General features: G+C 37.7%; 1 protein-coding gene across 3 annotated transcripts in view; it reads left to right on the forward strand.

The window, feature by feature from the left end:
* Positions 1–11,818, forward strand: part of AGBL1 (AGBL carboxypeptidase 1) — a 775,280-nt gene extending 763,462 nt beyond the window's left edge. For 2 of the 3 annotated variants that reach the window (XM_082681485.1, XM_082681484.1), the window contains exon 23: positions 11,490–11,818. In XM_082681485.1, the coding sequence (XP_082537611.1) occupies positions 11,490–11,694 (205 nt within the window). In that variant the 3' untranslated portion in view covers positions 11,695–11,818. The remainder of the gene's footprint in view (positions 1–11,489) is intronic. The other variant, XM_082681486.1, reaches the window with a different exon arrangement.
* Positions 11,819–12,106: the final 288 nt, after the last annotated feature.

Consider the following 12,106-nt stretch of genomic DNA (forward strand, 5'->3'; position numbering starts at 1 on the left):
TTAAAGAGCGTTCTATTGCTTCTCAGTGGGCGGCTGCCTCTTGAGGTCTGGCATTCACCCAAGTCCTAAGCATTACCTCAGCACTTAAAGAGAAAACAAGTGAAAAGAAAATCCACAGAGTTGCGTTCTAAGCAGCATCAACCTCAAGGAATGCCACGGGCTAAGTTTTATTCACCCTATTAGCATGCAGAATTATTTTACACTACAGAAAGCTGCCTTTACCAATGAGGAAAACAAACACACACACAAAAAACGGAACTAATTAAGATCGTCATATCTCAATAAATATACAAATGAAAAATCAAAACAAAGAAATTCTATTTTTCACATCATAAAGTTGCAAATTGCTGTACAGACTGGCTTGGAAGAATTGCAAAGGGTAGAATCTTCTTATTGGCTTTGCCCAGAAACTGTGTTCAAAAGCTGCATTTATGGGGTTGTATTTGAGGATGAAAGATGATGAACTTGCCAAAATAAAAATATTTTCGTGCCTTATCTCCAACACCATGGAAAGGAAAGGGGAATACAAATTCAGTTGAGTAACTATGTGTCAGGTCTTGTGCTAGGAAATTTGCTTCCTTTATATCATTTCAAGAAGAAAGCTAGTAAGATACTCATTTTATAGATGAAGACAATGAAGCTCAGAGAAGGTAAATTCCTGTTTCTCACTTGGTCTTTGAAACCAGTATTCTTACCTCCACTCATATGTATGACTATATGTTTTCTTTTGACTTTTTAATGTGTTTTTACAGGATATCAAAGCATTCAGGGGGAAATGAAATCAATTTTCAGATATTTTCTCCATACATTTTCCACATCTGGATATTAAGGACCACCCTATCAATGGATGCAGAGTTTGATTTCTGCATAATGTTATTTCCTTTTATTTATATTTGATTTAATTTGCATATGGTGATGTCTTCTTCTTGAATTTAGAAAGACCAAAAGGGAGAATCATGGATACCATAATATTGCTGACAATACTGTTACTCTGCCTTACCATATATATATTTTGTCCTGTGAGAGCTGAATCCAAAAGCTGCAGAGAGAGCATCTCCTAATGACATTGGCAGCTTTGTTTTAGAAACTTGAACCTGCCCTCTGCCACGTAGAATGCTGCCCTTAGAAGAAGGCTCTCCCTGGACACCAGGGCTATATTTGCTATTCTGGTCTCCTGGGCTAACATTAGGGTGACATTTTTTATGAGTATGTGGACTTGCCTGGAATGAGCAAGCAGCTAATGAGATGGGGCCAGCTGGGTAACTATTAGGTATTCCTCACTGCCCTGGTCATGAGGGCAGTGCAACCAGCAGTCTTGCAATTAGTAGAAGGTCAACACACATGGAATTGCTTATTAACACTGACAGTAATATTAGACAACAATATAAATAAAATGTAAAAGAGAATGGTCAAGCTAAGTGCTTGAACAAGTAAAAGAAGGAGGGCAGTTTGCTACTCTTCTCAGCAGAAGATTTCAAAGAAGAGGTGAGATGTAAGCTTTGCCTTCAAGATGGGGTAGATTGGCAAGAGTGTCAAGGACAATCTTATTGTATTTTTTTAGACTTGAGCAATTTTGTTCAAAGGACATAAGATGATGGTCTGAGTAGCAGCAGGATATATATAGCAACCCTGTCCCCTGACCAGGGACACCCGCCACCAGCAGTTTATCTTCTGTATCCATTCCCTTTTCTTCCTTCCTTCCTTCCTCCCTCTTCTTTCTTTTCTTTTTCTTTTTTTTTTTTTTAACTTTTACCCTTTATTAGTAACTTTATGTTATAAAATTGTAGGGTATAGTTTTTTTTATTTTTTAATATTTTTATTGGAGTACAGTTGCTTTACAATGTTGTGTTGGTTTCTGCTGTACAGTGAAGTGAATCAGCTATACGTATACATATATCCCCTCGTTTTTGGATTTCCTTCCCATTTAGGTCATCACAGAGCACTGAGTAGAGTTCCCTGTGCTATATAGTAGGTTCTCATTAGTTATCTATGTTATACATAGTAGTGTATGTTTGTCGATCCCAATCTCTTCCTCTTTCTTTTTTTCTCTGTTTCGTTTCTTTCTCTACCTCTTTTCCTTTCTTTGTCCTCCCAGCCTTTCTCTTATCATCTTAGATTTAAAACATTTTAATATTATTTTTCCCACTAAAATCATTATTTCATGGCATATACATTTATTTATATATTATATATGATATATAATATGATGTATATGATACATATGTGTGTGTGTGTGTGTGTGTGTATTTTTTTTTGGCTGCACCTCACCACATGTGGGATCTTAGTTCCCCAACCAGGGAATGAACCCGTGCCCCTGCAGTGGAAGCTTGGAGTGCTAACCACTGGACTGCCAGGGAATTCCCATATGTGTATATATTTTTAAAGAACCCATGGAGGATTGCTTAGGGCAGTTCCGGAGGAAAGTGGCAAAATCACTTCTGCCTACATTCTCTTGGTCAGAGAATATTTTAAATCACTCTATTCTCACTGTCTATATATGACTCCTCTCAGTCTATAGGAATATATTTTCCAAATTGTCCAACATACTTAGTATTTTTTAACAAAATCATTTATTGTGATTTTGTTACTTTTTATGAGTTCAGTTTCTTTCTTACTGAAGTATATATTTTAGTAGTCCTTTCAGTGATGGTCCATTTGGGGGAAAACATATTTATTTCACCCTCATTCAAGAAAAATAAAGTTTTTTGTTTTTATTTTAGTATATAATTCTAGTTCGGGATTTATTTTCCCTTAGCATCTTTAAGACATTCATTCTTTTTTTTTTTTTCTGACTAGCTTTAATATTATTATTACTTTTTAAGCATTCTAAAATTAACTTTAAATTTGGAATAACTTTATATTCACAGAAATGTTGCAGAGATAGCACAGAAAGTTCCCTTCACCTAGTTTCCCCTATTTTTTTGTTCAGTGGGAAATCTGTTGATCTAAATGTCATTCATTTAAGGGTAATTTGTCTTTTCTCTCTCAATTTCTCTAAGATTTCTCTTTTTTTATTGGTGTCCACCCTGATGTATCTAATTATGGACTTTTTTTTTTAATTTTCCTGCTTGCCAGAGTATTTCTTCAGTTTGAAGACTATCACCTTTCAACTATTACCTTCTTGAATATTGCCTCTCTACTTCTAGACATATTTCTTATTGTTTATTAATTCTCTATTTAGCTGTGTCTTTTGTGCCATTTAACTGTTCCATTGAGCTGTTTATTGTATCTTTTTTTTTTTTACTTTTAGAGAGAAACGGTTTAATTTTCAAATTCATCTTTTCTTTATCAAAGGTACCTTATCTTTTATTATGCATCCAGAACTTATTCTAATTTCTTAATCATTGTAAACATACTTATTCTACAGTCTTTTCCAGATTGTCATAGGGTTTCAAGTTTATGGGTGTCTGTTTCTGCTGCTTTATTTCATATATATAAGAGGAAGTCTCCTTCTATTACTATCTTATCTGAGAGGTTTTATCTTTAATGGGTGTTAATTTTGTCAAATATATTTTTTGCATAATTTATATGGTCATATGATTTCTCTTCATTAGCTTGTAAATATAGTGGATTACACTGATTATTTTTTAAATATTGAACCAATCTTACTTTCCTGGAGTTAACTCCACTTGGTCAGGGTGTATAGTTCTTTTTATAGAATAGTGAATTCAATTTGCTAATAGTTTGTTATGAATGTTACATTTATATTCATGAGAGATATTAGTCTGTAGTTATCCTCCTTTTTACTATCTTTGTCTGGCCTTAATATTAGAATAATACTTGACTCATAATGTGAATGGAAAGTCTTCCCTTCTCTTTTATTTTCTGAAGGAGAGTGAATAGAATTGGTGTTAATTCTTCTTTAATCACGTAGAATTCTGCAGTGAAAATATCTGGGTCTGGAAAATTCTTTTTCAAGATGTGTTAAACTATGAATTCAATTTCTTTACTAGCTATAGGGCTATTCAAATTATCTATAATTTTGGTAGTTTTTGCTTTTGGAGGAATTGATCCATATCATATAAATTGTCAAATTTATGTGTGTAGAGTTTTTCTGTGTGTGGCATCACCTTATCATTTTGATACTTGCAGAGTCTATAATCTATAGTTCCTCTTTTATTCCTGATATTGGTAATCAGTGCCTTTCTTCTTTTTTTCTTTTTCAGTATAGTTAGGGGTTGGTCTTGGTATAGATCTTTTCAAACAGTCAGCTCCTCGTTTCATTGGTGTTCTCTGTTGTTTTTCTGTTTCAGTTACATTGGTTTCTGCCCTTTATTGTTTCCTTTCTTTTACTTCCTCTGGGATTATTTTGCTCTTATTTTTCTACTTTCTTGAGATGTAGTTTAGATTTATGATTTCAGATTTTTCTAAGGTAAGCATTTTATTGCTATAACTTTTCCTCTCACCATGGCTTTATCTGTGTGCCACAAATTTTGATATGTTATATCTCATTTGCATTAAGTTCAATGTATGTTTTTCTTTCCCTTAAAACATCTTCTTTGAGCTCCTAAATTATTTAGAAGTGTTTTTATCTATTTTCCAAATGTTTGGAAATGTTCTTTTCATCTTTATGTTTTGGATCTCCAGCTTGATTCCTTTGGTCAGAGAACACAGTCTGCATTGTTTCAATTATTTTAAATTTGTTGAAGCTTGCTTATGGCTCAAGATATGGTCTGTCTTGATATATATTTTATCAGCATTGGAAAATAATACATATTCTGCTGTTAATGGATGGGGAGTATTCTATAAATGTCAATTCTGTGTTGTTGGTTGATGGTGTTGTTGAACTCTTCAGTGTCTTGGCTGCTTTTCTGTCTAGTTGTTTAATCAACTGTTGAGAAAGGAGCGTTGAAACCTTGAATTATAATTATAGTTTTGTCTAATTCTCCTTTCAGATCTATCAGTTTTTGCTTCATATAATTTGCAGTTCTGTTCTTTGATACATACGTGTACAAGAGTGCTATGATTTTTTGATGTATTAACATTTTTATCATCATATCCCTCTATGTCCCTGGTTATTACCTTTCCTCCAATTACTGCTTTATCTGATATTGTTAATATAGACACTCCTGCTTTCTTTCAATTAATATTTGCGTGGTATATCTTTTCCATCTTTTGAGTTTATATCTACCATATTCATTATATTTTAAGTGAGTTATTATGAACAGCATACAGTTGGGTTACATTTTTTAATCCACTCTGACCATCTTTCTTTTAATTAGTATATATGACAATTATATAACATTTAATGTTATTGATAAGTTAGGGCTAACTCTTCCATTTTATTGTTTGTTCTCGCTCCCTTTTTTAATCTCTGTTTTGTTTTTCCTGTCTCCTTGTTAGTGGATTTGTTTTAGAATTCTATTTTTATTTCTTTATAAAATCTTGAGTGTATCTCTATGTATATATTTTTCCATGTTGTAGGTATTGCATTTTATATACATAACTTATTATAATCTACTGGTGTCACATTTTTACCAGTTCAAGCGAAGTATAGAAAACTTACCTCCCTGTACATCCATTTACCTTCTCATTTATTATAAAATTAGCTTAAATATTTACATGAAGCATAACACACAATTGTATAATTTTTGATTCAACTCTCAAACATAATTTTAATAATTCAAGAGGAAAAGAAAAATCTATTGTCTGTATCTATATTTTTACTCTTTTGTTGTTCTTTCTCCCTTTCTTATATTTCAGCATTGCTTATTTTATTAGCTAATTTGTTTTTAGAGGATTTCCTTTAGCCATCCTTTTAAGGTAGGTCTGGTGGCAACAAATTCTGAAAATTTTACTTCCTATAAGAATGTCTTTATTTTCCCTTCATTCTTGAAGGCTGTTTTTTCTGGATTTAGAGTATTAGGTTGCTAGTTCTTTTTTTTTCAAACTTGAAGAATGGTGTTCTATTTTATTATGGCCCCTATTGTTTTTGATGAGATCTCTGCTGCCAGTAGAATTATTTTTCCACTATAGTGCTGTTACCCTAAAGTTTCACTCACACCAGTTTCAAGATTTTTAATTTGTCTTTAGTTTTCAGAAAGCTTGTTATTATCTGTCTGGTTAGGTTTCCTTGGGTTTAGCTATTTGGGATTTGCTCAGCTTATTGTATTTGTAGATTAATGTCTTTTGCAACGTTTAAGGCATTTTCAGCCATTACTTCTTTGAATACTTTTTCAGGTTCTCTTCTTTTCAGACTCTGCTGAAATGAATATTAGATCTTTTGTTATAATCCCACAGGGTCTTGATGTTCTGTTCATTGTTTTAATCTATTTTCACTCTGTTATTCAGACTGAATAATTTCTGTTGTTCTGTTTTCAAGTTCACTGATTCTTTCCCATGTTCCTTCCATTCTGCTGTTGAGCCCACCCATTGAATTTTTTATTTAGATTTTTTTTGTATTTATTAGTTCTAAACTTTCCATTTGGCTCCTCTTTATATGTTCTGTTTCCTTGTTGAGACTTTCTGTTTCTTTGTCAAGTTTTATATTTCCGTTATTGTATTTCTCACTTCTACAGTTTCCTTTGATTCTTCTTTATACTCCTTATTTTTTTGCTGAGATTTTCCATTTCTTTATTGAGACGTTCAATTATTTTTGTCATGTGTGTCCATAATTACTCAGTGGAACACTTACATGGTGTCTGCTTTCAAATCCTTCTCAGATAATTCTAACATCTGTGTGAATTTGCTGTTGGCATCTATCAATTGCCTTGGTTCTTGGTAAAATGAGTGATTATCTATTGAAATCTGAACATTTTGGATAATATACTATGAGATATGGGTCTTATTAAAATCTTCTGTTTGAACTGGGCTTCTATGACACCACTCAGACAGGAGAAGAAGGAATCTTGTTACTGCCACATGTGGGTGAAAGTCTAGGCTCCCTATTGAGCTCTGTTGACACCCATGGTGCTGAGGGCTCCTTGTTACTGCTGGGCATTGGTAAGTGTTTTAGCTTCCTGCTAGGCCTTCACTAGTACTGCTCTGGGTGGAAGCAGCACGGGTACCTTGTTATTGGTCTCCACAAAAACTGGTAAGGAGTCATCTTGTTACCAAGAGTTGTGTTTGGAAGTCCAGGCTCCCTACATGGTCCCCACTGGTATCAATGGGTAGGAGACCTCATTATTGTACATTGGAGATGAAAGTTCAGGCTCTATTCTGCCTTCCCTGATGCTTCCTTAGCATGAGGGAAAGAAGGGGATTTCGGACATCACAATTAGGTCTTATGAGAGTAAAAATCTAGGTTCACCACGCTTCTGTTGGCAAAATGAGGGTAGGACTGCTGTTTTGTCTGTGGGGTTTGGTTGGAATAGAGCTATGATAATTTAAAACTTGTCTTTTTTTGTGAGGTTGCTCCTTGTTTCATCATTTGGATAAAGAGAACAAACTCTTATTAGGGACTTTCTGTCTGCACTTATTAGCAATTCCAGGCTGTCAGCTTCTCCAGCTCCAAGACTAGAGAACATGAGGCCAAAAGAAAACCCAGGGAACATACCACCATATTGGCCATTAGGTCCCGATCTGGTCTGGCTTCTTCTCTCCATATTTCATCCACGTTTCCTTACGTTTCTTTAATATATAATATCCAGGGAGAACTATGAAGAGGAAAAGGGAGAAATAGTTCTGTATCTCTCCAGAAGTGGGAGTCCCTGAATATGCATTTTGATTCTCTAACTCATCAGAATTCCTACACATTTGGGCAAATAAGTGAGAGATATAATTAAACTATTGTAAGCCTTCTTAATTTATAAAAAATATATGTAAATGTACATAACATATAAATATGTAACATATTAATCTGTATAATATATAATTTAATAATATATTATACATTGTATATTATGTATTAATTTTATATTTTACTTTACATTTATTTATAAATATGAATGACAAAGGAAATGATATTTGTTTAAAATTATTAAAATGTACTGACATGATAATTATGGTTTAATTCATATATAAAACTTTTGAATGGGAGACCAACATGGCAGGATAGGAAGATTCTGAACCCACGTCCTCTCATGGACACACCAAATCTATAGCTATATATGGATCATTTCTCTCTGAAAAAGATTTGAAAACTAGATGACCTGCTTCACCACAACAAAAGATTAAAGGACCACATCAAGAAGGGCAAGGAAGTTTGAGACAGAGTCTTGGCAAGAGCTCTCCCTGACCAGCAGCATGGCAACACACAATAAGGAGGGGATCTCATCAGTCCAGTGTTGCTACAGGAGGAGTGAGGGGTTGGTGCTCCACATGTACACATCACCTGGGATCTACACCAGAGACACAAGCCCTTAAAAGGTCTGGCTTAGAAAACCAACAGGGCTTATGTCTAAGGGACCCATAGTGCTATAGGAATCTGAACCTTCCCTTTTAAAGGGCTCACATATGGTCTTACCCACCCTGAGACCCAGAGAAAAAATAGCAGCTTGAAATGTGCCTAGAGTATATGAGAAAGAGACCCATTTGCTAATCTAAAAGCATGTGCTGGAGGAACAGCGGTCAGTTGAAACTCACCCCAGAGATGGAGGTGCTGGCAGATGCCATTACTGCCCTCTCCACATACCCTGCTAGCACAGGCAGTTAAGCTTAGAAGCATCACCCTCCTGCTGCCTTGCTAAGATGGACAGGGACAAGTGGTCATGGCGCTATCCCCCACCTTGCTGAAGCCAGAGAACACAGGAGAACAGCCAGAGAACACAGGCAGTTGCAACACTCTCCTGCTCCCTGGCTGGGGCTGGCATGTGAGAGTGGTCCAGGCATTCTCCCACTCCCAGCCTAACTTCAGCACATACACACGAGCAACACACTCTACTGCTGCATTGCTGAAACCCACGGGCGTGCACAGTCAAGACATTTTTCTGCCGCCTTTTGGAAGCCAGAGAGGGTGCCCTGCTTCCTACACTCTACAGCTGCCTTGCTAAAGCCAGTGGGTGTATGTGATTTACACAGGGAACAGTTTATTGATTGGCTGATTGATTGATTGATTGATTTCTACTATATTCTCCACACATTCTAGATGTTCTATACAATAATATAAATATGAATCAGACAGATGCATGGGCCTTATTTACAATATAAGACTATAAACACTATTAAGGATCAAAGCAAATTAAATGAATATGTGAAGATTTATATTTAGGGAAGAAATTTCAATAAGAGAGTTATCAAAACAGTCATTTGGTGGAAATTAAGACGAGCTTTTAAAATTGATCTGTCTTATTTGGTTGGATGTTGAGGAGTTGGAAGATGATTTTAGATATAGGAAATTGCTTGTATGAATAAAGACTTGGAAACACATTTAGCCTGGTACGTTTGAATGGTCACAAGAACAGCCTGACAACTTGACTGTAAGTAGGAAAGTTCCAAATCTGTGAGTTACTGGAGCAGGCTCTACAGTGAAGGGAAAGCAGGGCCTTATTAGGGGAAGACTGACCCTGTTGTTTACTCCTGGACTCCTGCCAACTGGACCCTTTAAGAATGTCCCATTCACCGATACTCACATTGCATTAATAAGCAAGGGCGAGTTCTTTCAAGCTACTGAATTTGAAATGGAATAGTAAAAATTATGTTTTACAGAAACTGTTAGCATTGCCAATTTGGATGGTTTTGCAATAGAGATTGCAGCAACCCAGGTGTGAAACAACCTATCTCAGTTCGTGCTCACTTTTCCCACCATGTTTCACCATCTTTTTCGGTATCCACAATAAAGTGGAGTTAAAATTTGTTGATTGCTTTTATTTTGCAGTCCATTCTGCTAGATTGCATCCATGTGTTTTTTCATTCGGTATTCACAGCCTCACAACAACTCTTGAGATATTATTATTGTCATTATGTGAGGTGAAGGGGATATTCCAAGATCCCCTGGTCAGGATTAAAACTCAGGCTCTTGGGCTTCCCTGGTGGTGCAGTGGTTGGAAGTCTGCCTGCTGATGCAGGGGGCACGGGTTCGTGCCCCGGTCCGGGAGGATCCCACGTGCCGCGCAGCGGCTGGGCCCGTGGGCCATGGCCGCTGGGTCTGTGGGTCCGGAGCCTGTGCTCCACGGCGGGAGAGGCCACAGCAGTGAGAGGCCGGCATATGGCAAAAAAAAAAAAAAAAAAAAAACTCAGGCTCTTGACATTGTACAGCATGGTCACCTCAGTACCTACCATGGTGACAGCGGAGTCAAAGGCACTTGGTGTTCTTGCTGACTTGAGCTTGTGTTATGACTGGGCAGCTCTTACCTTCCTTTATTCAACTGCTTTATCACCCACCATTCAGCCTGTAAAATATAACAATTTAATGCTGTGGTGCTGTGGAATCACGATTCATATTTCTCCTCTTTCCTTTCTATTCATGCTATGTCCCACCAGACCTGCAGCTTAGGGTACTGAGAGCCTGAAGAGCATGGAGCAGCTCGTAACAGTTAGTGGACGATTAAGAAACTGGCCTCTGATTCCTGTCCCAAGCTTAAACGTAACCACGCTGCTGATTACCCATTTTTATTGTTTATGGCGAGGCAGGTGGATGAACAGCTCTGCCTGATTTATGAAGTGCTTGCCTTCTATAAATCACAGAGTAGAAACCCAGCACGCTGCTAATCCTAATTGGTTAAGTCCTAAGTAGGGAGTGATTAGGAAGTCTTCGGGAAAGAAGGCACCTCATGCAAATGAGAAAGATATACAGTTCCTTGGGAGGAAGTTTCCCCTGCTCACAATATATGGTCCAGGTTTGATGTTCATTCCTGTTGCCCCCTTTTGTCTCTCATTGGTCAACCCCTGTGATCTTCCACTTGTGAATAAACTGGAGGGAGGTAGGGGAGATGATGAGGGAGTACAAACATGGTAGAAAGAGTACTGTTTTCCCACTTACTCTCTCCATTCATGTCCACCTGGATTAATTTTTTAAATTAATAAAGCATTCACCATGGTGAAGGGGAGCTATGTAATATGACTTACTGTGCTGTTAGAGTGGGAAACATTAGGGATTTGGACTCTTACCTACCTGAATTCCATCCCCACTCTTTCCTGGGCATAACTGACATGACATTATCAGTCAATGACAGCCGTCTCTGATTTTTCACTTTGAGCTTAAAGGACCCTGACAGTGTTAAATATATGAGGCTGTCCCTATCCTGTGATTGGAAATCTTCCAGTGGACTTAGAAATGCAGACTCTTCTGGCCAAGGAAGAAGGGAGCCCACAGATTTTACAGATTTTCTTCCCCCATCTCGAGGTAGTGGTTGAGAACACAGGTTGCTATGTATGCAGCACGTTGAAAGGAACAGGGACTCTTGAGATTAAAACTCAGTGAAGATAACCTCCACCCTCCTTTTCCAACCAATTGTAAATGTTCCTTTCTTTGGGTAACTTCTTTTCTATTCTCCCCCTCCTTTCTCTTCACCTCCTTGTTTCTACTTCCCTTCTCCCCCTTTCCCCCCTTTTTCCTTCCCTCCTTCCCTCTCTTTCCTTTCTTCTCCATGTCTTCTGGGAACTCGTGGCAGATGTAGCAGCAACAGCAGCATCACTTCAGAACTGGATGATGAGCCTCCCTGCCTGGAGGAGATTGACTATGGTACCGACAGCAGCTCGGACCAGGAAGGGAGCTTCTCCGAGCTGGACCGGCAGATCCAGGAATGCGCTTTCCACAGGGATGAAGGAGAGGAAGAAGAGGAGGGACCAGGGCAGGGAAGAAAAGCCATCCCATAACCCTGAGGTTCATAGCAAGTTCTGTGCCTCTAACCATCGGATTAGCTGCCATGTTGTTGCTTTACCATCACACACACACAATGTTGGCACAGAAAGCCAGCCCATGCGAGGTCAGCATCCCTACATCCAGATTTTCTTCTAGTTTCATTATGCATAGAGAGTGGCTACTTCTTTTTTTAAAAAAATTAATTAATTAGTTTTATTTTTGGCTGTGTTGGGTCTTCACCGCTGCGTGCGGGCTCTCTCAAGTTGCAGTGAGCGGGGGCTACTCTTTGTTGCAGTGCGTGGGCTTCTCACTGCGGTGGCTTCTCTTGTTGCGGAGCACAGGCTTTAGGCACGCGGGCTCAGTAGTGGTGGCTCGCAGGCTCAAGAGTGCAGGCTCAGTCAGTAGTTGTGGCACATGGGCTTAGTT

Source organism: Grampus griseus (assembly GCF_964374135.1).
Source record: "Grampus griseus genome assembly, chromosome: 2".
Lineage (NCBI taxonomy): Eukaryota > Metazoa > Chordata > Mammalia > Artiodactyla > Delphinidae > Grampus > Grampus griseus.